A 26,361-nucleotide genomic window follows, 5' to 3' on the forward strand; every position below is an offset into this window, starting at 1 on the left:
AAAGCGAGGATAACCGTGACGTTTTAATCGGCTGGAGTCTGGGGGAGGCGGGGCCGAGGTTAAATCGGAGCCGCGGTTGGAGAGGTCGCAAATGCGCCAGCGCTGATTGGTCGACCCTACTGTCCGATGGATTCTGATAGAAGACAGGAAGGATGATCGCATTGAGTCAAGTTTATCCGCAGGACTATGCGTATCCTCGTTGTATATCACATCTAGGTCGCGACCCTCACTGCCTCGTCCGTTACTATACACCCCCATCCAGCTACAACTTATGTGAATCACGTCCGACTCTTCTCTCCAGCTGCTCCAGCCCCCTTGGGCACCTTGCGATCCAAGCCCAGGGACTCGAGGTCCTTCTTCTTATAGTAGTGCGGTGCCACCTCGACCAGCCACTCCGCTTGCAATGGCATGTTACTGCGCATGTACTCTTTGCTGGTGAGGACCAACTCGAAGTAGATCACCCACCGTGGGTTGACTTCAAACAAGGTGCTGGATGGATGCAGATAGACCGACTGTCCGTTCTTGATGGTGCGGTAGCTATCACCGCCGCGCTGCAGCCGCGCCGCGTTGGGGAAGAACCCGGCCGTGATGGCCTTCTGGATCGGGATGAGGTTGGTAGCACCACAGGTGCTGACAGTCACCTCGACTCGGTCGCACAGCTTCGCAAGCTGATCCCGGACATCGCGTGCACGAGTTAAGCTACGCTGTTGCAGGAAGTTCTCCTTGGCCCACACGAAACTGAAGTCCGAGTCCACCCACTGGTTCCAGATGTTGAGTAGTGTCAAGTGGTCACCGCCGTCCTTGATCGTGAACCGGTTCCGAGCGCTGTCGGCGTGGATCTTCTTGTCCTTGGGTCGGAAGAACAGAGCGCTGGCCTCGCCTAGCATCGATACAATCGACAGGACCTCTTCCACACACCCGTATTGGCCAGCCGCAAGAATCGCCTTTGCCAGCATTGGATCCGTAGGGAACTCGGCCATTTGCCGACCGACCTTGGTCAATTCGCCGCGATCATTCAAGGCACCGAGTGCATACAGTTGCTCCAACGCTCGGATAATCGTCTCGGCCGGTGGGGGATCCATAAAGTCGAAGTCAAGTAGCTGATCGATACCCAGTGATTTCAGCATCAAAATCACACCATTGAGATTCGTGCGCTGGATTTCCGGTGTGGTGTTTTCCTCCAACTCGTTATAGTATGCCCACTTGGTATAGAGCCGGAAGCATTTACCCGGGCCAACACGTCCAGCACGGCCGGCTCGCTGATTGGCCGAGGCCCGCGAGCACGGTGTGACTACAAGACTCTCCATGCCCGTTCGAGGATTAAACACGTTCTCCTTGACAAAGCCCGGGTCGATAACGTATACGATTCCATCGATCGTCAGACTGGTCTCGGCGATATTGGTTGCCAGTACCACCTTGCGTGCCTTGGGCGGCGTGGGCTCAAAGATCTTCGTTTGTAACTCAGATGGCAAATTGGCGTAGATCGGACAGATGATCATTTCCGGTATCTTGCTGCCCAATTTTCGAGCTGTTTCTTGAAGACTTTGCTCAGCGGCCTCAATCTCCTCTTGGCCAGTCAAAAATACCAGGATGTCACCTGGGCCCTGTGTGACGTGGATCTGAAAAACTGTAGTGATGGCAGCTGCCAGATAGTTGGCTTCTGGCTGGGACGTGTAGTGTACATCAACTGGGTATCGTCGACCAGGGATGTTGAAAATGGGCGCATCGTCGAAGTATTTTTGGAACTTTTGCGCATCCATCGTGGCAGAGGAGATGAGCAGTTTCAAATCAGGTCGAGCTTTCGCGATATCCTTGAGGAGGCCACAAGCAATGTCAGTCGGCACCGTTCGCTCGTGTGCCTCGTCGATCATCAGTGCCGAGTATTGTCCCAGATCTGGCTCGGTCAATAGCTCTCGTAAGAGCATACCGTCAGTCATGTATTTGAGGATTGTTTTGTCGCTCGTGTTGTCTTCGAAACGGATGGCATAACCGACTTCATTGCCAATCTTCACTCCCATTTCTTCCGCCACACGGGCGGCGACACTCATGGCAGCCACACGTCGAGGCTGAGTGCAGCCAATCTTCAGACCGTCCTTGGTGTAGCCAGCCTCGTGAAGATATTGTGGAATCTGGGTTGTCTTGCCTGAGCCAGTTTCACCGACAATGATCAAAACCTGATGATCTTGGACGGCTTGAATAATCTCGTCACGGAATTGATAGATGGGCAAGCTCTTTCGCGTCTCTTCCATCGTTGCGGCCTTCTTCTCAGCCGCGTCGAGTTGCTCCTTGAATTGTCGTTGCTCATGGGTCAACGGCTTTTGTGTCCCCTCCAGCTTAGCGTCCATGACGAAGTTAATTTGCTGAGAATCGTCAAAGACATATTCATAGTCTCCTTCGTCGACGAACTCGGCCTTTTTGATTTGTGCCTTGGCTTTGGCACTCTGTTCCAACTCCCACTCCTCGTGCTCCGTGAGAAATCTCTCCTGGCCGGTCTCGTCACGATCGACATACCGCTTGTAAAGAGCATCTTCTTTCTTCTTGCGATCAATTTTTCCTTTTTCGGTGATGTAGTCCTCGGGCATCATATAACCATCACGGTAGTCATCGATTCGTAAACGCTCTTCAGCGATACGAAGGACCTCCCTGTTTCGGGCAAATTCTTCCTTCTCGCGGCGGGTGAGGTTCGGATTCTCACGTAACTCAGCAGCCTCTTCCGCAACCTGGCGCCGCAAGAGTGCCAGACGCTCCGTTTCTCGCTTCTTGAGGTATTCCTGACGAGAGCGAAGTCGTAGATCGGGCATCACGGCCGCCCGTGCATCCGCATTGTCCGCCAATGCACGGCGTCGCGCAGCTTCACTATCGCGCGTCCGGTCTTCCACGATTTTCTTGGACTTGCTGTCGTCCTTCTTGGCCAATCGCTTCGCAAACTCGTCTCTCTCGCGCAAATCTTTCTGACGATCAACCTCTTGCTTGGTCTGTGGGTCTAAATCGCCGCTCGGGGAGGCGGATCGTGGAGATGCCGATCCATCCTCGAGTCTGGTTCGTTTAGAGGGCGACTCCGCAAACTCGTCTTGGTCGTCAGCATATACCTCATCTTCCAAAATCTCCTCATCGCCCCATCGATCGTCGAAATCTTGCGAGTCCTTCTTCCGCAACTTTTTCGAGCGTGGGCGATCCCGACTCTCGGCATCGCGACTGCGGTCTCGCTTTCGGCTGTCGTCTTTCTCCCAACGACTGCGCGTCTCATGATCCTGCATTCTCCTGCTTCGGTCCTTGTCAACATCTCTATCCCTTTCTCGGCGTCTTCTCCGGTCTCGCTCCGCCTCAACATTGACAGGCCCTAGTGCTGTCGCAGGGTCTGGGAGGTCGTCCTCCATATCGACAAGGCGATACTTTTTCTTCGTAGATTCCTTGTTCGTTGAGCTCTTTGTGGCAAAAGTGCTGGATTCGGGGGATTTTCCAACGCGGGAGAAAAGCTGGGCGCAAAATGCGCCAATTTCATCTGGACTGCCATCGAGGAAGGAAACCAGTTTGTCTTGTAGAGAGGACGTGGATTTAGCTGAGCTGGCTTCAGCGAGGACGAAATCTACCGCAATCGGGTCTGAAGCGCCCGTCAGACGAATAAGAGAGTCCGAAACGAACGTTTTGTTGTCCATTTTTCGTGCGGAGTTTGCGATGGGGGAACACGAGGGTGCTCTTCTCGGAGGAGCTTGGCGGCGAGCAGTGAGTGTTGGTAGATCTTAAATATCGCAGTGCATGGCTTTGGAAATCGGGGTTTAAGAAAAAGAGTAGGATCAAGGCCCCTGGATGTGGCGGCGTAGGGTGTCGAAAGGTCAAGGTCGAAAGGGCAGTTGATATTGCGCAGAGCTCGGAGGTGGTGCCAAGACCAGTGGCAACCGGCAACTTTGGTCTCCGCCAAGATCTGATCTTAACACTCAATCAAGCAGCCACTAGCTCAACGTACGGAGTAAATTTCACACCCTTTAGTGATCTTCCCACATTTTATATGTTACTACAGCTGGGCTGGCTGCAGTAGAGAAGTTTTGGAGACTGGAATTTACGTGCCTTGGCAGGTTGAGCAAAATGGGGGGGGGGGTATTCATTCGGATTGCCCGGCTATACACACACATGGAACCAAACTGGTCACTCAAAGTACAGGGAACTCAAGCAGACCTCGCTAATCGAACAGACCGTGGTGGTAATCATTCATCGTCAAACAACATGGTAGGAAGGGAAAGACCTGAGAAAAAGCGCCAGAATGCTAGTAAGAAAAAGACGGAATGGAAACCATAGCAAATCCTCGCAACGCCTGAGCACATGTAGCCAACCGGCAAGATGCGGCCAACCGGTGAACTCCGAATGCCAAACCACCACACTCGCCCTGTCAACCGGCGAATCCAAGATCCTATGATAACTGCAAATGGTATCATGCGAAAGTCCCATCCACAGCACATCCATACGAGGCATTTCCGTGGTACGGCCAACACCATCTCGCAAAGACACCCAGCCGCAGAGGACCCTGGTACATTTGTAGCACCTGGTAACGCTAGGCAAAGATACAAAGGAAAGTCAAAGAAAAGACGCCGCGAAACGAAAGAACGCCACACTGAACTCCAGGGTATGGACCTTTTGCAAACTCCACCAAGTCATAAGACATGGAAACACAGCCCAGACAACTTGATACCAGTCAGACCAAAAGAGGGTCTGCAATGCATAGCGAAATGAGTCAAGTTGAGCAAAAGTCCCAGCGTGGAGCTCAAGATGTTCGACGAAAGGTAGGAAAGTCGTGATCGGAAACGTGGTCATGAAAAGATTGGCGAAGAAACGGAAGAAAGCGCTGAGCCGAGCCAACGCCGAAAATGACAAAGGAAATCAGTCATAAAAGCACAGAACACCCTCCATATGCATAACGGTCGAAAAGGCGAGATAGATTACACATCGATCATTTCGGCATCTTCGGCCAAGATCTCATCGGCCGGTCCCCAGTTGCCCTCAAAGACGGTGGCACCGGCACGGCGGCGCTGGTTGACGAACTGCACTCCGTAGGTGGCCAGGATCTGGTCAGCAGTAGGCCGGTCCAGTGGTTCGGGTGATATCATCCAGCGGACAATCTTGTCCAACGCCTGGGCGTGATGAGCGTCGACCATGAAAACCGGAGGGTCAACCAGTTCTCCGCTGCGCGCGAGATGGGTGGTCTTGTTGTCGGTCAGTTTGCGGCTAGTGAGAAAGTCACCGTCAGAATCGTCGTCACCCAGATCAGAAGCGCAGAGTTCGTCAAATGATGGCTCCTCAGAGACGGGGTTCCCGGACGCATCGCGAAAGATGCCGGTCTCCGAACTCCAAGTCAAACTGGGTACATCGCTCATGTCGCCGTTGCGAAGCTTCTGCCAGGACACGCCGTTATCTGGTAGCTCCACGTTCCCAGCGATTTCGAACACGATGAGGCCCAGGGAGAAAATGTCGGCCGGTTTGTCGAAGCGGCCCATGAGGATCTCCGGTCCAATGTACTCCCGATCACCTTCGCCCTCGATGCCGATTTCCGCCGGCCAGCGGGTGGCCATGCCGAAGTCACCGATCTTCAGCACGCCTTCAAATGTCACAAGAATATTCGCAGGCTTCAGATCAAGGTGGATGAACCCTTGATCATGAATATGCTTCAGACCCAAGGAGAGCTCAAGCAGGATTTTCCAGATACGGAAGTCGTCCAGTCGGGCCTTGAGGCCAGCTTGAGCAAGGAATACATCTAGGCTTCCCTCCTCACAAAATTCAGTTTGGATGTAGAGGTGCCCACTATCCTCCCAGCTGTCCATGAAGGACACGACATGGTCAGAGTTGGTCAGAGACTTCAAAACATCCACTTCACGGATGCGTCGTTCGCGGTCCTTCAGCCCCAAGTAGGGCTGTTTGCTCTTTTTGACAGCCCAGACTTGATGGGGCAGAGCCGTCGGCGATTTAGCTTCGCTAGAGGCGAGAGAGAAGACGGAGGGAAAGAAAGCGTCATGGGGTTCAGAAACTCGGAATACCTGTGAGAACTCTCCAGTGCCGATGAGCTCAACCTTCTCAAAGCGCGTGGTCAGGCTGGAGTCGACATCGGGAGTATGGAAACCACTGAGCTGGAGGCTAGGTCGCTTGCTGGAAAGCAGCGAGTCACGAGGACCGGTCGGAGTGGCGGGCAGGTTAGTGTTTTGTAAGTCGAACTGCTCGCTCGGTACGGAGATCGACAATCCGCTGGGGTCGGGAGGAAAGAACTGGTCCCGAGGAGTGCGAGGCGAAGCTTGCAAGAATCGTTCACGCAATGGAGTCGAGAACGGGGAGGCTTTAGCTTCAGACGACAACCGCTCCAACGGTGCGATCTGGGAAGTGGCGGGAGGATAGGTACGAGAAGGAAGAAATGTCTGTTTCGTAGGAGTAGGAGGGAAATCAGAGTCGGTCAGTGGCTGGCTATCATGCCGCGAAGACGGAGAATGAGCCTGCAGCGCCTCATCGCCGTCAACGCTGACAAAGCTACCCCGGCGGGACTCCTCAGGGCGGCTGAACGTGTTACCGAAGATACCCATGCCACGAGCAAAAGGACCTGACTTGGGGCGCGCCGCAGACGGAGGATTGAATGGAGATGCAGATGCAGCCTCCGGCTGACGAGCCTTGTCAAATAGACGTTCCTGTGGCATATTGAAGCCGGAAGCAAACATATTGACCGGACGCTTGCACGGCGTGTCAGGCATGTTCTTGGTGAAACCGACAGGCTCCTCCGCATTGCGGTTCTTCTTGGAGATAAGCCCGGTCGACATGAATGCGGCCGGCAGAGGCTTGACCAACTTGAAGTTCTCAGGGGTTGCAAATGATTCAGATGAGCTCGACTCCTCACGTGTCACTCGTTGCACAGGTGCGGGTCGAGCAGCCCCGGCGGGAAGGGACTTGGAAAAATTGAAGAGAGGTCGAGGTCGTTCAGGTTTGTGAACGGGCTCGTGGGTAGGTGAGTCGTCAAGACTCGACCCAGATGAGGACTGAGTGATGGTACGAGAGAGTGGGTGGGCAGCTGGGCGAGAAGGCTGAACAGGACCAGTGTTCGTATTGGCACTATTCGGGTTGGGGGAAAAGAGGGGACTGGATGGCGGAGGGCGAGGGGAGAAAAGGTTGTCCTGGCCGGTTGCAAAAAGGCTGCTGTCAAATGACATGCGAGGGCGTACTGCAAGCGGGGTGCCAGGCGATGCTTCACCCTCGCCAGCAGGTCGAGGGCGACCGAAAAGAGGACGCTCACTCTGACGCTGCTGCAGTGTTGATCGCCGGAGTGAAGAAGAACGCTTTGGGATGGTTGCGAATGGACTGAAAGGCTGGATGGGTGTGAGTTTGGGAGGAGCGTCGTTGCCGGATGGACTCGCAGGTGCGCTTTCATTGTCGTTGTCAAAAATGCTGAAATCTGCTGCGAAGTTGGGCGCATGGACACTGCGTCGCTTCGCCGACGGACTGCCTCGAGAGGCTTGGTCCAGATTCATAATGCCGTCACTACGTTTCAAGGGGCTGACCGTCGCAAATGACCCAAATGTCCCGCTTCGACGCTTTTCGATACGCGAAAGCGTGGGGCGAGGTGCTAGATTGGTCTCTAGGCACGGGGCCGATGGCGCGTTCAGGACACAGGGGCTATTGGGAGTCGTGCTCTCAGCTGGACCAACCAAATCATCAAGTGTCAGGGCATTTTCTTCACCGAGGGGCATCGCAATCGGCTGAGTAGGAGTCGCGTTCCCGCCGTCTGTTGACACAGTAAGAGCGCGTTTAGCCGGACTGCGAGGTGAGGTTCGTCGACGCATGGCCGGCCGCGTAATCTTTGCGCTGGGAGGATACGGGACTGCAAGAGGAGACTGCTGGGCTGACGACGGGAAAAGCACGAAGTTGTTATGAGACGATCGCCTCGAGGGCGACAACGGTGATGAGACGTATGGGGCTGTGGTTTTTGAGGGCGACTGCGAGCGCGAGTTGAGGAAGAAGTTGGAGCTCTTGGAGGGCGAGCGCGACAGCGAGCGCCGTAGCTGGCGGATGGCGGAGCTTGCATCGACGTGATGGATGCCTGAGTGCGATGATAGATGGAGCGTACCGCCCGAGTCCCGGTGCGGCGAGAAGGTCGCAACCATGATCGGGGAATGTGTTTAAGGTGTCCCGCAGCGAACCCAGAATGAGAGCTGACCCAATGAGAAATGGCAATCCCTGACACGCTTTCGCGTCCCCAGAGATCTTTTAGTTCGAAAGCTGGACTTTGTATCAAAAAATCCAGCAGGAAACCTGTGGGAAAACACTCAACCCTCCACGGCGCTGGTGACGCGACGGGAGGGACAACAACGCGCTTCTTGGGAGACGGGGCAAGCAGTCAGGAGGCTGAGTCAAACAGACAATGGATGTTGTCCACCAGAGTAGGAACGCAGGCGTGTCTGGAATGCTGAGCAGGAAGGCGCAGTCGGAAAGTGGCGAGGGCAAGTGATGGGCAACTCCTGCCTTCACCCGCTCATTTCGAGGCTGGGGAATTCCGGGAACTTGTCCTCCGATCACGCGGAGAGGGGTACAGCACAAACAAGACGCGCGCGCGGGTCAACTTGTCTCTGCCCGACTCTGTTTGGAGGGGATGCGCAGGAATGTTTCAGGTCGGACACACAGACATTCGGTTTAGGCGCCGCACTGATGATGTCGAAGCCCTCGAGGGAGTCAAAAATAAGGCAAGACAAATGTCACGGGTAAGGATGCTTTTTCCCAGTGTTTCAAGGAAGAACGGAAGCGTAAGGGGTAGATCCCCTCCCTTTGGAACCGTGGGCGAGGATCAGCCCACGCGAGTCGAAGTTCGAAGTCGAAGTCGAAGTCTAGGAGGGGAAGGAGGAAAGTGGCTATAAGATGGAGCGGGATTCCACGGGGGAGAAGGGAGATGGCGTTGGCGTCACCGAGTGGACGAGGATTTTCGAGGAATGTGAATGTGAAGACGGAGAGAGGATAAATGACTTCAGCCCAACGCGCCTGTCGCGTTGTTGATCCTTGATTCCCGATCAGGATTAGTGGCGGGGACGCGTCGTGACATAAACAAATAGCGCTTATGTAACTCGCATCTGATCTATAAAAACTTCCAGGTTTCGGATTGCCGAAGATCTGTTGAGGAATTACCGGTGTTCCTGCATTTGAATGGGAGAGACTCTGCATGAGGTGAGAATTTGCCGGGCTCCGATTTCAGCACTGCTTTTTTTTTCTTTTCTTGTTCTGTGTTCGAGGAGAGTTCGAGGGTCGCCCCTGCGCCAGATAGGACGCCACCCAAGGGCGGTGCGCAGCATCCAGCTTTGTGCCTGTGGGGAATCGATTCCCAAGGAGAACGGTAGATATTCCAAGGTTGGAACAACCCACTAATGAATAATCATAACCATCAAGGGACCTCTCATTGTGGGACCTATTGTTCATCTCATGATCCAAACTACGGTGCACTACGCTGTGTACTGGGTACATCAGCCCATTGTTGCGCCTCGCTAGACCCGCCACGCGAATTCCCCTTGCATTGGGTGCTGCCATCCATGCGCCCACTTCCGCTCGGATGGACTGCTCATCTGATCCATCAGCCAGTTCTCTCTTTGGCCTGCATCAATGGAGTCAAATAGCCAGGTCGGGACTATGGCGGAAGAGTAATAGGATGCAGCAAGATTCCTATCCCGAGGGTTCGGTGAATCCCTGAGCAAGAATGTTCGGCGAAGGAGCGCTCCAAGCCCTATTTACACTCCTGGATTCATCAGGGACATTGCATCTGTACATATACAGGACAGGGCACCGTGGGGCGATCCTGTCAACGAGGCGCGCGGGATTCGCCCGTCCCGTCCCGTAGATCCGCGCGGATCCCTCTCGTTCTTCTTGCGTGCAAATCGATAGATTGGAAACCCCACAAAACGAACACGTCTAACTCCAAAAGGCGCATGGGAAAATAATAGATATGCACAAGAAAGGAGACTCAGCGGTGCTGAGGAAACCGAGCTCAGGAACCTCCGAGAAAATAGCCCCAAAATAAATAATCCCCAGCTAGTGCAGAGCAGAGCCCTCTCCCCCTACTTGCTCTCAGTTCTCTTCCCGCGTATCTCTAAACCACCTCGAGTGATTCAATTAGAGCGATAAATTGCTGCTGCAATTCCTCCACGATCTTCTCCGCGGTCGGGCGACCGAGGCGATCGTCGGATCCAAAAAGCCCAAAGTCCAACCGGTCGTTTCGGATGGCCGCTTCAACGTCGATCGTAGGCTGTTCAGCACGTAGTCATTTCATTAGCGCTAAATGATCCCATTTGTAGAGTTCTGGAATATCTCGGGTCACTTACCAAGAAAACATCTTCAATTGCCGCCAGCGAAGCAGCAGGATGGGTCGTCTCGGCTATAGCGGGAAAGGCTGCAGGGTCATCGTTGATCTCAGACTGAACGATCTCAGATGACGTTGTTTCCAGCTCTGCAACCTCCATGTGTGAAATGGACTTGAAGAATATCTCGTCAGTAGCTCCTGTCCGACTGGACTCTTCCGACTCCGGTAGTCGCAAAAAGTTGACACAGGTACTAATGCGGACCCCGGTCCATTCAGCAATCTCGATCAGCGAAACGCTTGCATGCTCGATTCTGCTGATTTCATTGATTTCCTCTTGGATTTGGCGGGCAGCCACAAAGAGTGAGCCATGACGATCGTTGAGTTTATCGTCCAGGCGAAGGGGCACAATGTTGACCGTTGGCGCAATGAGCTCGGACAGGCCCTCCGCAACGAGCGATCGGTTAGCGAGATACAACCCAACAACCAGCTGCCTCTGTATCTCCTGGCTGTTAGTGCCAGATGCAGCGAGAGTCTGGGCATACACACGAGCATATACAGCCAAGAAAATGGACTGGGTACTGAGGCCCTGTCGTTTGGCAGCTAGTGCGACTCGAGACATATTTGGAACGAGACTTGGATGGTAGTATGGCTGAATAACCCCAAACGTACCCGTTCGTTTGGCCGAACCCTCAATGCTTGGAACTGAGGACAAATACTTTTGCCAGAATAGCCGCCGAATATCCACTGGTGAGTGACGCTGGACTGCCACAAGCTGCGAGATGTCATTGACATCGAATTTCGACTCAGGCGCTGCTGGACTGCAGAGTCTGACAAGTCGGGTTATCATATATGGAAGACTGACTGCATCGTAAAGCGCATGGTGAATTTGCAGAAGGAGCACAGTCCCTCCGGTAGTTTGGCTGGCATGAAGTGAAACAGGCACAGAGCCGAAGCCTCGTTTTGTCTTTGCCAAGGTCACTTGATTGCCTAGATGCTTGTGCCAGTTGACACCATTATGCACAGACTTCAACAAAATCTGAACGTAGGGAAGCCGGTGCGGTTCTTCGGTGGGCAGGAAAGTTGTTCGAAGTATAGGCGTCTCCTCTGAAAGACGGGCCCATGCATTATTCAGAATCTCTGGGCTCAAATTCTTCGTGGCCAAGTAACAAAATTGCGGGTAGAACAGCTCTGGCTTCAAGGCGTGCATTGCAAGGAAGTAGATCTGTCCCGCAGTGGCCGGCATCATTTTCTGTATTTGGTGGGATTCAATTCCGTAAGACTCGGCCAATGGAAGGGCTTGGATGCCAGAGAGGGACTCTTTTAGAGAATCAGCAACCTGCAGTTTCGTCAATTCCAAGTTATAGTTGTTTGCTGCGCCAGCCATCTTTTCGATAGTACCCGCCCTGAGCAGATCACTGACGACCAGCTTGACAGACTGTTTCTTCAAGAGTGCCGCTACTTTGATAGCGCTGATGCTGTCCAATCCGAGTTGGAAAATATTGGCTTCCTTGCCAATGGATTCCTTGGGCACCCCGGACACGACCGAAAGGACACTGCGGATCTTTGACTCAGTGGGCGACCAGTCTTCTCGATGAAATGCCCTTGGGGGGATATCATTTGTGACCACCTCTTTGGAGGCGTCCTGGAGCACAGAGTATCTGGATATTTTCATAGAATCCCCAGCAAAATCGACCGTCTGCTGACCTGGCCCATCAACAATTGACAGCAGAATATCTGCCATACGATCAAGGAGCGCGAGGGTATCTTTCTCCCCTAGGACACTTCCGCGACATGCCACTCGGCCTATGAGATGTTCACCAACGCCTTCAACCTCGGCGCAAACCGGGTAGTCAACGTTCGATGCACCCCCAACGGACTTGTAAAGAGGCCGCCTGGTCACTTCGCTTTCCCTTGGTCTTTTCTGATAGATGAAAATCGTGTCAAATAGTTGTTGCGACTTTGCATCGAGTCTCATCCGCCGCAACGGGAAATGTTGGTGTTCTGAGATTTCGATCATGGTCTCTTGTACATACTTCATCAGTTCCAGACGCGTCCCATGTAAGATGACACGCATAGCCACAGTGTTCATGGTTGGGAACATAACATTTTCAGAGTTCGCCACATTGCGCCCCAAAAGAACAAGGCCAAAGATCACATCTAGTCTCTTCACATAGGTAGCCAGAACAATGGACCAACAGCCGGCCAGAAGTGCCTGCATTGTAAGGCCATGCCGTTTGCAAAAGGCTTCAGCCTTGTCCAATGAAACAGAGAGGGGTGCCTCTGCCCGATGAACTCGTTTCGAACCACTTTTGGCGTCTTTCCCCGATGGGAACGATGTTGGCGTGCTGTTGAGAAGATTTGCTCTCCAGAACTTCAATGCCTGCTCTCCAGAGGATGCCAGAATTTTCTCGAGAACTGCATCAGGTGGCGGACGGGTGCAGTCTTCTCCAGCGTAAGACCTTGCTACATCTTCATGGAGTAAGTTAATTGACCAGCCATCATAGAGAGCATGTGCAATTGACAGGATAATAAAATGAGTATCGCCATCCACGGCGACTGTGACCGTCAGATGTGCACAATTTGCAAATTCTGTCGAAGCTCTGACCCGCTGCAGCTCTATCATTGAATCAATAGACGCTCCATCCAGATGCACAATTCTCAGATCAAAGGCATCATCGTTGTGAACGATCTGAGCGTAGGACGCTGGGATTTCTGGATCCCAAACTTCAATGAAGGAGGTACGGAGAATAGGATGAGACTTGACAACGGTCCTCCAAGCCTCTTGAAGCTTCGTTATATCCACGTCTGGCCCGACTTGAAGGACCTCGTGATTGTAGTAGTGCTGGTACCTCGATGCAGACATTTCAGCTATCATTGCTTCCTGGATTGGGGTGGCTGGAAGAATGCGACAAGCACTTTGAGGAAGAATTCCCTCGTTTTCGAGGAATTTTCTCAATTCCTTTTCAAGGTAACCAAGTCGTGGGTATAAATCCTCCTGTTCAAGATGGTCTTCAGCCGCTAGTTGACTGATCATCGCCTTCACATTGCGATGGCGCATGATGGCGCTCACTGGGAGCTTGATGTCTAATTTGCTCAACCGCGAGGACAGTTTGATAGCGTCAATGCTGTCAAGTCCAACTTCAAAGATGGATGTTTCCTCACCGACTGACTGGGCATCTACCCCGGCAAGGTTTGCAATGACATCACGAACTGTGTAAGCTTGAGAGGTCCACTGGAATAGAGATGTGTCGCTGCTTCCAGTGGAGATGGCAGACTCGCTTGGCTTGAAAGTAACGTCACCATTGGTGTAAACATGTGTATCTTCCGCGACTGCGTCGGCTTGAGGCAGCTCCCGGTTTGGATGTTGGGCAAAATCGCTCAAAGCTCGCTCAAAAGCCATGAGTACTTGTTGAGCTTCTTTTGATGACATAACATGACTTCTGACAGCAAGCGTCGCGACAAGCGTTTCATTCCTGCTGCGTACAATTTCAAAGGCCAGAGGATATTCATGTTGTGCTTCTGAATCTCGTGGATTCCACAGTTTGCTGGCCAATGAATTGCTTTGGGCATTTTCTCTTTGGAAGACAAAAAGTGAGTCGAAGAGGCGCTCGTCGGGTTTCTTTCCCAGCCATTTGACAACGTCCCGCAGGGGAGTATATTGGAAAGGAATCGTAGAAACGTGGTATTCATGGCAACGCTTCGCCACTTCTGACCAAGATTTGAGGCCTAGAAGCTGTATATTGCTTGGAATAGTATTGAACAGGGGGCCAATCACCTCAGCGATTCCAGGTATGTCGCTTGTCCGACCAGATGCGATTATTCCGAGTGGCGGCACAAATCTGTAATGTTGATGGAGAGTCAATAGCCAACAGGCGTGGAGAACAGCTTGCTCAGTGACATTGAGAGCCTTTCTCAGGTGATCTAGAGATTCCGTTGTTCTGATCTCGATTTGTTGACTAAGATACTCGCCAGTTTCTTGGTCTGGGGTTGCAAGAGCACGCGGTCGGCAGTCCACCAAATGTTCCTTCCAGAATGCTTCTGCTGATGGGTCCTTGCAAAGAGGGCCGATGTGCAGTACATCTAGGAACTGAGGAGTGCGCTCTGAAGCCATCTGTTGATCAAGATAGTTTCGAGCAACAAGCTCAAGTAGAAGCGATAGGCTGTTTCCATCGTAAATACCGTGGAACATGTTAAGACACATCATAGACGTCCCAGGAGAAGTAACAAGTCCCACTTCCCACAACGGGGCGGAAAGCCCATCGATGCTGGATACCCATTTGTCGCGTTGCTGCCTTCTCGAGATCTCCATTTCATTCGGTGGAACCTCTATATGAAACCAAGGAAGCGTGTCCGTCTTCAAGACCACCTGCGCATATCCATCTGGCGACGGCGAGAATCGAGCGCGCAAAATCTGAACCTGACTTTGGGCCTGACTCCAGGCTGACTGCAGTTTGACAGGATTGATTGACGAGTCGAGCTCAAATGTGAACGATGAGCAATACAACGGCAAACTGCTCGACAGGAAATGGTATATTATACCTTCCTGGAGTGGTGTGCAAGGCGCAACTTCTTCGACGTCACTTTCGGTCACTCCAATGCTTTCACAGACAGTGTGCGATTGTTTATGAGCAAAGGCCTGCATAGCTTGCTGTGCGTTCTTGTGAAGATTCTCGACAGAAATAGAAAGACGAGGGGCCGCCTGAAGAGCTGAAGCCATTCCTCGTATAGTTGAATCTTCACTGTCGTTAATAAATATATTTCTTTATGGAAAGGAGATCCAGACTTACGCTTCATAATAAGCGACGGATAGGCATTGGGGAAGCCAGTCTCTCTAAGAATTCTCGAGAAGGATATCACGGAGATGGAGTCAAGGCCCAATTCATAGATGCTTGACCATGGCGCAATGGTTGATTCTCTTGTTCCAATGAAATCGGAGAGCACGGAAATTATTTCCTTTTCTCGTTCATTCTTCGTGGTGTGACCAACAGTCATTGCTGATATATTCTGAATCTCTTCCAGAGAAAGCTTCTCATAGAGACTTTTCAGAACTTTCATGTCAGCCTTGTTGTTGGCCGAAAGAGGGAACTGATTGAGGAGAATGATGTGTGTCGGGACCATGTATCCAGGGAGATGTGCATGACAGGTGGATTTGACTATTGATAGCAGCACTCTGTCATGATCAGAAGCACAACCTTCCAGGTCGCAGGACTTGTTGTATGTATCAATCCTGGTGATGAAGGAGACGAGCTGGTCCTTGGATTGCTTGGGGTGTTTGAGGACCAGTGTAGCCACCTCATTCACCTCCAGAGCTGCTTTCTTGATGACCTCGTTGATTTCCCCGACCTCTAACCGTTGTCCACGAAGCTTGATCTGGTCATCTACCCTGCCCTGAAACTGAAAACTGCCGTCATGAAGGATTCTAACCAAGTCACCAGTTCGGTAAATGCGATCACGGTAATCAGGCAAAACCTGGAATCTCTCTTTCGTGAGCTCTGCCCGATTCAAATAACCCTTTCCGACAAGCGGACCGGATACGCAGAGTTCGCCTAGGCCACCTCGCAGGACTGGTGTTGAAGTACCAGGGCGGAAAACATATGATCCAACGTTGTCAAATTGGGGCCCAATGTTAGAGGGCTTGTCGTTGGCACGCATCCGGGGAAGCATGGTACATCCAATAGTGACCTCTGTTGGACCGTAGCCATTATAAATGACACCATGTCTTCCCCACGCATCAAGAATTTCTTGCTTCAGTTGCTCGCCACCAGTAATGAATACACCGCGACACAGAGAGGGAACTTCCTCTGGATGAACCAATCGTGCTAAACTGGGCGTTAAGTCGATGTGGGTGATTTGGAGCTTGTCGATAGTTCCTGGTAGATCTTCAAAAAGAAGATCTCGAGGACATGAAGTCACGCAAATCCCGACACTCCAGCTCCAGTACTGCTCGAGAACACTCACGTCAAAGTGAAATGACGCGAACTGCAGCCAGCGCGAGTCCTCATCCCAATGTGGAACAAATAGTCTTTGAAATGCCAGCATGGCTTGCACGGCATTATCGTGAGTGATCTCGCACCCCTTCGGCGTTCCAGTTGTACCTGATGTATACAAACAGTAGCATGTGTCACCTGGCTGAATACTCCTTGAAAGCACCGGTTGGGTGCCTGAGAAATTTTGAAGTAGATCGGGTTCGTCAAGTGTTTGGACATCTACACTCGAAAGTCCCTCTAAATCTGCCCTCCTTGCTTGGTTGCAAAGCAGAATGTGAGAATCAGAATCTTCCATGATAAATTGCTTGCGAGATATGGGCGCAGTGGGATCAATGGCCAAGTAAGCACAACCGGCTTTGAGAATACCGAGGATTGCCATATATGCCACGGGGCACTTATCAAAGCATATGGCGACCATGTCACCTGGATTGATACCCTTACTCTGCAGGAAATGAGCAACTCGGTTCCCATCTTCATCGAAACTGCGGTAAGACCATGTTCTCTTGTGAAGGCTGCTTGCTGACGATCCATCGGTAAATTCGAATGCAGTCTTATCCGGAATTCTGAGAGCATTGTATTCAACAAATTGATGCAGCAGGGAGACAGAAGAAGGTAGTGTCTTCTCCTTAGCAGGTGTGATAGAGAGCCACTGATCTTCCAAAAAACTGTAGTCGTCCGCATTGGAGTACGGAGACAAAACAACATTCTCTAACATTTTGTCGTATTGGTTCAAGAGAAGCCGGGCCTGTTCCTTGGGAAGCACGTCGCTTCGGTAACTGATTCGAACTTCAAGATCGGTCGCACGTGGAATCAATTCTATAGACACAGGGTACTAGGAAATAGTTAGCATATCTAAGCCATAAGTCACTCGTGAAGTACAGAAGACACATGCATCAATCTTTGTTTCTTCATCGATAATCTCCCATGGTTCAGGATCATTTGTAGGCGCCACAAATTTTTGATAGACGAACAGAGTGTCAAAGAGTGGTTCATTGTCGCTGAGCCAGCGTTGAACTTGTGAAAGTGGAGTGAACTGATTCTTGACCAATGAGGCATTTTGCTTCATGGTACGGTCCAGAAGCTCACGGTTGGTTCCCTCAATGCGCGAGGGTAATGGTAGAGTCACGAGGCATGGAAAAACAGCCTCCTGAGCAGCTGCAGACAAGTTACGGCCAGAAAGAACGGTTCCAAATGTAACACTTTGTTCTCCACTGTATGCAGAGAGTAAGCGAGCCCATGCTGCTTGTCCGGCTGCTTGTAAAGTGACACCTATCACTCGACAGGCCTTTTCGAGTGCCGGGAGACCCTGTGAGCAGCGAATCGAACTGGTAAGAAGGGTTTTATTCTCAGTTCGAATGGGGTGTAAGTCCGGAAATTTAGATGGGTTTATTCCCGGAGCTAGATCCTGCCAGAACTCTCGTGAAGTCTGACTTTGCTTCTGGCTCTCAATTAAAATTGGCCCGAGAGTCGCGTTGATTGAGGCTGGCTTGGCGAATTCCTGTCCTGTATATGCTGATACCACATCTGAAAATATTGACTGCAAAGACTGTGCGTCGTAAAGAGCATGAAGTGCTGAGAACCGCATCAAAGTCACTGCATCAGAAGCTTCAACTGTGATCTGCCAAGGTGGTTGATGAAGGTTTCCAAGGTCTTGTCGCTCTAGCTGATACGGCTCAACTGTACCAATATCCACTGCTTCATGCCACGGAATCTCCCAATTGCCCTGATAGGTGATCATAGCAAATGGGTATTGCTTATCACGCAGTTGAACAAAACCAGTTCGTAGCATCTCATGCCGAGCCACCACTTTTGACCAGGCGTTCTTGAGTAGTTCTTTATCCAGGGGAGTCGGCAACTTTAAAGTTATTTCGTTGAAGTATGTCTTTCCGTGAGAAGTTGTGAAAAGCGCCAGCATTCCATTCTGAACAGGCGTACAGGGCCGCAGATACTGCACTGTCTCAGGGGAAATACCAAGCTGCTCACATACGGGTTGCAGGTGATCAGCTTGGAAAGAAGAAAAATCGAACTCGTCCTCTTTGTGGCCTCTTTCACTGCTTCCAAGGAGCGAAGCAATCTTTTCAATCGAAGCAGCCTAAGGGTTGTTAGACACAGACCCAAAAGACGGCGTTGGTATAAGGCAGTCATACCTCTAGGATATCCCCAGCTGATATTTTGTAACCCAAACGACGCAACCTCCCCGAGATTTGAACAGAATTGATACTGTCTAAACCCAATTGGAAGATAGTGGTATGGAGAAAGACAGCCTCCGGGTCAACTCCTGAGAGTTTGCAGAGAAGGTCACGAAGGGCTTCTTCCTGATAGGACCACGGACGAGACACTTGAAAATTTGAGGAAAGTGGAGGAGAAATGGTTGAACGGGTCCGCAGCTTTTCAAATAACTGAGGGATATGGGCCCCAAAAGACTGCTTGTCAGAGGCTTGCGCGGAGGGGTATTGTATAGTGTGCTCAAGGAGAGTTACAAAGTTGTGCGCGAGCTGTTCTGCCGTAGGCTCAGTCAAACGGAAGGGTTGAAAATGGAAACATATTCCAATTGTATTGCAAGCCTCGTCAGGGACAATCTCGCAGATAAGAGGAAGCCCCATGTTACCCTCGTCTTCAAGAAGTTCCCAGTATCGTGCGTCAAGGTTTGTACCGCTGGTCTGGAGAATGACAAGTGTATCAAAAAGTTGAGATCCTCCACTCTGAACGCGACTCTGGACACGACGCAGGGGAGTGAGTTGGTGCGGTAAGATGTCATTATTTTGCTTTTGAGTCAGCCTCATAACATCTGCATTTGTTGACGTGGGAGAGAGCTTGACCCGGATTGGGAGAGTATTGAAACAGGGCCCAACTATTCGATCTGCGCCCTCCAGAGGAACAGTTCGAGAGCTGAAAACGTTTCCAAAGCAGATATCTGATGAATCAGCATATGAAGCAAGCAATCTTGTCCAGGCGGCGTGGAACACGTTCAAAGGTGACACGGAAAGCTCTTTACACTGCTCCTTGAACAAATGGAGAGAGTTCTTCACTTCGACATGAATCTGTCGCGAGGCAAATTGTTCCGCACGGCTGTTGGCCCCATCTGATCTGGAAAGCTGAATTGGCGACACACCAGATAGGTATCGCTCCCAGAACTGATCGGATTCATCAGGACGAGTGGAAATCATATACTCAATGAATTGATGGAAGGGGTTGACCTCAGGAAGCTCTTGACCTCCAAGAGCCAATTGCACTTCATGCAGTAACTGTGATATACCTTCTCCATCGTATAGTGCGTGATGAATTGACAACAGGAGATGTTTGTGATGTGTGGTAAAGTCTGTGAACATTGTCAAGGAATAAGGAAGCTTGCCATTAACTGGAGACTGAGATTCGAAGTCTGATTTTCTTCTCTTGACATCCTCTTCTAACCTGTCGCGGACTTCCATGGATGACCAGGGCAAGGTAGCATTGCCCAGCACCACTTGTGCGTATGCAAATCCTTTGTGATTGGTTGGTCTGAAGCAGGTTCTGAGAATTTCATGTCTTCGCAGCATCTCGGTCCATGCAGCTTTCATAGCCTGGGTATCTGCATTGACACGAAGCATGATATGGTTGAAGTAAGCAGAGCTCACATCAGATTCGGCTGCCAGCATTGCTTCTTGTAGGGGTGTACAAGGATAAATGCCCTGAACAGACGTGTTTCTAGAGCTGTGATCGTTTGCAACTTCATGGAGGAAATTCTCATCGAAAACGGATGTAGAATATAGTCGAGTTTGGTTTTCAGGCGAGTGCCTATTGGTCGTGACATGAACAACTGTCGCTAACTGGGTGACGGAGCTGTAGCGCAGGATTTGAGAAACAGCAAGTCTCTCAAACCCGGACTCTTGAAGCTTCTGTGAGAAAGCAATAGCCGACAGGGAATCTAACCCTAACTTGTAGAACGACGTGTGCTTGTGTATGTTCTGTTCATCGATTCCTGTGGTTTCTGACAGACAACTTATGATAGTCTTCTCAATGTCAGTCAAGTTGTCTTCGAACTCGTCCACAGTGTATGCAAGAGGACAAAGACTGATTTTCTTTCGATCCATCTGCTCAATCTCGCACTTTATCTTCTCAAAATCAGTCCTCTGGAACTCAGTAATTGGCAGCTCATCCATTGAGACAAGGAGAGAAGGAATTTTTGATGGAGAGAGCTTTGAGATCAGTAATTGGAGGAGATCCTTCCTTGAAATATCAAGTTCCCCGGATTCAAGTGACTTCTGACCCAGCGCCGAAGGGATCCAAATAGTTGCCAGTTGCTCCAAATTAGTCATCGGATCTCTCAAAATTATGCTCAAAGAGTTTTGAACCAGCTCCGAAGAGATAAGAGCGCTGTCAATTTCATTGAGGGAAATAAGCTGGCCACGGAGGTCTGCCCGTTCACCTCCTGATACGATCAGAATGGAACCATCGGGAAGCAATCTGCCAGAGTCACCGGTCTTGTAGAGTTGACCGAATTCTGGATGATCAATAAAGTTCCCCATGGTCATAGGCTTGGAACCAGAGATAATCCGACCCTATTTATATATTTAGTTTTCATCATTTTCATCCAAGTAGATACCTTTCACGATGACTGACAACTTGATCACCACCAAAACACAACTTCCCAAGTGCACCACGTGGAAGCAATGTAAAGGGCTCTTTGTCTGCCACGATCATCACAGATGTGTTCTGAAGCGGCGTTCCCATATTCGTAAGGTGGGTTGAGGCTTTGAAGCCTGGGCAAATGGTGCATATTCCAGCTATTCCAGGACAGCTGTAGCCTATTCAATTCTCATATTAGCACGGCTCAAGAGGTTCGGAAGCACTGAGAGTCGCATGTTGATGGATACCATAGTTGAGACCTTTCTCCGCCCAGTTTTGATGCACTTTTGCTGTCAACGGTTCACCCGACGTGAGCAAGTATCTCACACTCGGGACTTGATCTGGTGTGAGGAACGAGGCTAATGTAGGGGTCAGGTGAAGATGTGTGATTTTCATGGTGTTGACAATATGTGAAACATTCTTTGGTAGGATTATGTCAGGTGTCGAGCACAAAGTCATTCCAGCGTGCCATGCGAAGAATGCTTCAATGATAGAGTCTATAAAAGGATTAGCATCATGCCTCAATCGAGGGGGAAGGTGATACAGACCTGGAGATGCGGAAATTGATGATTGCAGCATCTTGCAATCTGATGCGGTCTGGTATGAATCTGAAAGGACATTGATGTGGCTTTGCAGGTTACGGTGAGACATATATGCATGTGTCATACATTCGTTATTGGAAGATGGCCTCTCGGTAGAAACGATGTAAAAGGAGTCATGAATCGTAGGGAGGTTGATATCGGATTGGTCTTCCAGTGAGTCTGGGAGAAGAATCTGTGAAATGGATGCAAGAGTATCCGGCGCGTCAATTTGTGGTGTGGAAGGGTAAACGATGCAAAATTGAACATTTGCATCAATCAACGTAGATCCAATGGATCGAGAGGAGTCCCAGGGTGCCAATAGTAGCAAGCCAGCCCCAATCTTGGCAATTGCCAGTATTGAGACGTAGTATTCAATAGACTTGTCAAGAAAAATTGCAGTCAAATTGCTCGGTTTGACTCCTTTATTCAGCAAGTAATGGGCAAGGCGGTTAGCTTCATCATTCAGTTCAGCGTATGAAACGCTCTGGATTTCAGTGGCGAGGGATATCTCATCCCTTGGGATCAGGATCTCGACAGCTGTTCGAGTAGGCTCGACGAAGGCAATGCTTTCAACTCCTGACACTAGGCTCGAGCGATTGATTTGAGTCTCAAACCTTGAGTTGAAGACCGACAACGTCGACAAAGGAAGAAGACCGCCAATATCATTGATTGGAATAGACGGATTATCAATAAGTATCGACGCCACACAGTCAATTTGCTCCAGGAGGATATGTGCCTGTTCATAGGGCAGGATCGACTCTTGATATGTTGCCTTGGCATAGACCCTACCAGGCCTAGGCTCGAACTCTAGCAAGAGCGCGAACTCCAAGAACTCTGCACTATCCACTTCTTTGAACAAGGTACCTTGAGCCTCATTGGACCAAAGGGTCTCCTGCCACACGAGCGCAGTGTCAAAAAGGTTCTGATCCAAGCCAATGCCAGAGGCCTTTTTAATGTCTTGGAGCGGGAGGCTGCCGTATTCAAGGGATTTCCGATTCATGTTTTGGATTGCCATCAGAAGGTCCGTCACCGTCTGCATCTTGTTGAGGCTCATGCGGGTTGGGAGCGTCCGGATGCACGGCCCAATAACAGTTTCAATCCCTTTTATAGGCAACGTGCGACCGGAGAAGACTGTGCCAAAGACCACGTCATCAGAGCAAATGTAGGAAGAAAGAACATAGCAGAATGCAGCTTGGAAGATGGTCTGGCGGCTGACCTTAAGCCGCTGAGACACATCATTGAGGTTGGAAACAGGGATATTGAGGGCACGAGTTGCCTCCTGTGTTTCTGGAGACAGAGACGTCTTGCTGTTAAAGGTTGGAAAGGCAGCAACGGAAGATCCTTGGAGCTGATCGCGCCAAAAGACTGAAGATTGATTGGAAGATTCGTCCAGTTTGAAGTTCATGAAGAAGTTCGTTACCACATTGTATGCTGGCTTTGGAAGGATTTCTTCGCTCTGCAAGAGGCGATGTAGGTCTTTCAGAATCAACTGCCAGGACCACCCATCGTATAATGCATGATGTATATGCACTACCATTCGGGCACCCTCTTCTGTCGTCTTCAACTGAATCCGGAATGGGTGGAGAAGGTCATTTTCCACCATCAAAGGTAGGTCATACTCGAACACGTCATGCTTTTGAATGAACTGTTCATCAAGAGCTTTCCAGGTAACACGGGCGTATGGATGGTCCTTAAGACCGACCTCCACAAACCCAGATCGGAGCAACTTGTTCTGCTCCAATATTTTGATGAGTGCATCTTGGACAGCAGTAGTCTTAATTGAACTTTGAAACTCGAGTTCAACCCAATTGCAGTACGCTTTTGTGTGGCGGGTAGTTTCCAGTATCATCGCCTGTTGGATGTGGCTACACGGCTCGATCTCGGCAATTTGCGAGCTCAGTCCCAGTGATTCTATCCTTGTTGCACCGGCATTGGCAACTAATTGATGAATTCTGCGTAGGTCAGTTTGCCCATTTTCGATGGACGGTGTTGTGTCAAGCTCTTTCGCTAGTTGCCATATTCCATCGATGGAATCTGCTTCCAATACGCGTGCAACGTCCAAACGAATACCAGCATCTAAAAGATGGGAGGCGACTCGTATTGCACCCAGTGAGTCGAGACCAGCTGACACAAGGCTTTCAGCTGACGATATCTGTCTGCCAAGCACATCAGCCACACAAGATGCAAGCATCTCTTCGGTTTCATCGCGGAATGAATGTTGATCGACAGAGTGTGCTGCATTCCGATGCCGAATAAACTCGGCCTCGAGTGCTTTCCGATCGACTTTCCCAGACGGGAGCTGAGGAAATTGATTGACAATAAGAAACTCGCCTGGAACCATGAATCGGGGCAGCCACTGACGGCAGATGTGCCGGAGTTCATAGTCAGTGGTTCCTTTATCGTTAACCAGTACAAATGCAGCCAAGCTACCCTCGCTTACAATTGCAACAACACTTCGAACATTAGGCGCTTTGCATATAACATGTTCGATCTCCCCGAGCTCTATTCTTTGTCCCCTAATCTTGACTTGGCCGTTGGAAATGCGTCCAAAGCACTCAATTTCCCCGGATAGAAGCATGCGGGCTTTATCGCCAGTTCGATAAAGACGACCATAGGCAGAGCTTTCAACAAAAGCCTTAGAGTTTTCTTCGGGTCGGTTGATGTATCCATCGGCCAGTTGTGGACCACCCACCACAAGCTCGCCGATCTCACCCCGTGGAAGTGGCTGGAGGTCCTGGGAGCCAGATGTGTCGCCAGGGGGGAATGGCATAATGAAGGCTGAAACAGTCTTGAACGGTTTGCCAATTAAATTGACTCGGGCTGCGGACTGGAAGTTTGTGGCCGCGGTACAATGAATCGCGGCCTCAGTAGGGCCGTACATTCCATGAAGAATGCCAGGTGAGTTGTTAGACTGGCCAAACTCTTCCACAACATGTTTGGTCAGCATTTCTCCAATTGTCAGCAGAACTCGTAGAGACGGTGCCGCGGCTCGAGTACGCAGCAACTCTCCGGCCACCGTTGGAGTTAATTCGGCGGCGTCGACTTTCATCTCGGTCATGACATGAGAGATATCAAGAAGCATTTGCTCTCTTTCCGAGCCGACAAGCGTCGCACCTCGCATGAGGGGAAAGAACACTTCGAATACCGAAACATCAAACGTAGGCGATGCAAACTGCAAAAATCGACTGAAGTGAGGTATCAAGTCATCATGCGCAAGCAAAGATTGGGTGGCAGCCAGATGGGAGACTCCCACCCCTTTCGGGCGCCCAGTCGAGCCAGATGTGTACATCACGTAGGCCAGATCTGAAGGTGAAATATCCACAGTCGGCTCTATGGTGTCCTCATCATTATTAAGCTCAGATTCATCCGCATTGATCACAGCCAGATGCTCGTTCTGCGGCAACCTGGCCGCCAGTGTGCCTTGAGTGATAGTCACAGAGGCAGCTACATCCTGTAGGATAAATTCTATCCGCTCAGGGGGTGCATCGATATTTAGAGGGCAAAAGGCTCCGCCTGCCTTGAGAATGGCCAGCCAGGTAACGTATAGCTCCAAGGATTGGGGTAGGAGTACGGGTACGACCATCTTCTGTGCATCATGATCCACCTTTCTCGAAGCATGGATAATTGCTGCCGCTAGCTTCGAAGATAACCGATCCAAGGAGTAGTAGGACAAGCAACGGATTTTCCCATCCGCAGCCAGGAATTCGATAGCAACAGAGTGGGATTTCCTGCAATGGCGGAGCGCAAGCTTGTGAAGGAGCTGCGGCCCCGGGAGCGTACAGGGCGATGGATTCGAAACCGACATGGTCGGGAGTAAGGGCTCAGAAACAAGACGTCTCGCCTGTCGGTCTGAATTTGATGCCTGGTCTTGCAGAATTTGCTTCAGTCGGCTGTCCAGTTGATGCAAGATGACAGCGTCTATGGCTGTATTCGAATGAAAGGTGCTAGTTTGGGACTCGGGGTTCAGAATCCACGTCAGAGCACAAGGGTTGGAGGGATCCGGGGCCACCCAGTCCCCGACAAACACTGCGGTATGCTTTGTAGAGAGTTCAGACACCGCATCGAGCGTCGCAGGGCGGATCGATCTTGCAAATAGATCTACCTTGATTGGTGAGCCGTTGAGCAGAAAAACCGGAGTTTCTTCGGTCGTGAACGAGTGCAACAGGTAAGCCCACGATATGGCTAATAGCTCGGTGGGCAAGGCAGCCGTATCCACCGGCCATGTAGATCTGGCGTGCACAGCACCGTCTGCGACATTCAGTGCAGGAAATCGAGTGAGGTGATCCATTGCGGTCCCCAATCAAAGGTACATGGTTCGAAGATGCTTATAGATTGCTTATTAGGAGCGCTGTGAGAGGCTGCTCGAGCCCGACAGTCTTATGCAGGTGGTAGCCACTTTCGTGGGAACACGCCTGCTTCAGTCGCGACAGAAAGGGCCCGTGAACGAAGATGAAGGGGAGAGGAGCGAGTAAAAATCAGTTGTGGAGGAGGGGTGACCAAGAGGGGAGTTCCAAATCCCACATGCATCGCTGGCCGTGCTAAGATGGATTTGCGAGACAAGCGCCAGAAAGATTGCAACGGATGCCTGACCAGGAAGCAAGCCCCGAGCGGCTTCCTTTACTCCGTGGCGTGATTTTTCTCTTTTCCTGGAATCTCCATTACAAATTTTTTTTTTCTTTTCGCTTTTCGCTTTTCGCTTTTCTGGCGCCATCAGTCCATTCACCCACATACCACAATAGCACTACTGCAAAGTTCCCCTCTGCCTCGTTTAACTCCGGGATATGAGCATCGTCGCACCACTGAAGCGGGCCTGCCGAATGACCGGTTCGTGGATACCCGATGACGTACGGCGTATACTTACTGGCATATACGGGTATTATGGTGGTCA

At 50.8% G+C, this 26,361-nt stretch overlaps 3 protein-coding genes across 3 annotated transcripts; all 3 read right to left on the reverse strand.

Annotated features, from left to right (window-relative positions):
* Positions 1-278: 278 nt before the first annotated feature.
* N7459_002103 (putative mRNA splicing factor RNA helicase (Cdc28)) lies at positions 279-3,656 on the reverse strand (the record flags this gene model as incomplete). The annotated part of the gene is made up of 1 exon (XM_056941288.1): positions 279-3,656. The coding sequence occupies one exon, from the start codon at positions 3,654-3,656 to the stop codon at positions 279-281; it is 3,378 nt and encodes a 1,125-aa protein (XP_056803143.1).
* Positions 3,657-4,931: 1,275 nt separating this feature from the next.
* On the reverse strand, positions 4,932-8,126 carry N7459_002104 (tyrosine protein kinase SWE1; the record flags this gene model as incomplete). The annotated part of the gene is made up of 1 exon (XM_056941289.1): positions 4,932-8,126. The coding sequence occupies one exon, from the start codon at positions 8,124-8,126 to the stop codon at positions 4,932-4,934; it is 3,195 nt and encodes a 1,064-aa protein (XP_056803144.1).
* A 1,964-nt stretch (positions 8,127-10,090) lies between these two features.
* On the reverse strand, positions 10,091-25,761 carry sidC (nonribosomal siderophore peptide synthase SidC; the record flags this gene model as incomplete). The annotated part of the gene is made up of 8 exons (XM_056941290.1): positions 10,091-10,246; positions 10,323-15,034; positions 15,088-17,119; positions 17,174-18,379; positions 18,435-20,825; positions 20,887-21,050; positions 21,141-21,389; positions 21,441-25,761. 8 exons carry the CDS (start codon positions 25,759-25,761, stop codon positions 10,091-10,093), a joined length of 15,231 nt encoding a protein of 5,076 aa, XP_056803145.1.
* Positions 25,762-26,361: the final 600 nt, after the last annotated feature.

This window comes from Penicillium hispanicum (assembly GCF_028827665.1).
Source record: "Penicillium hispanicum strain IBT 35686 chromosome Unknown utg000002l_segment0_segment0, whole genome shotgun sequence".
In the NCBI taxonomy this organism is placed as follows: Eukaryota; Fungi; Ascomycota; class Eurotiomycetes; order Eurotiales; family Aspergillaceae; genus Penicillium; species Penicillium hispanicum.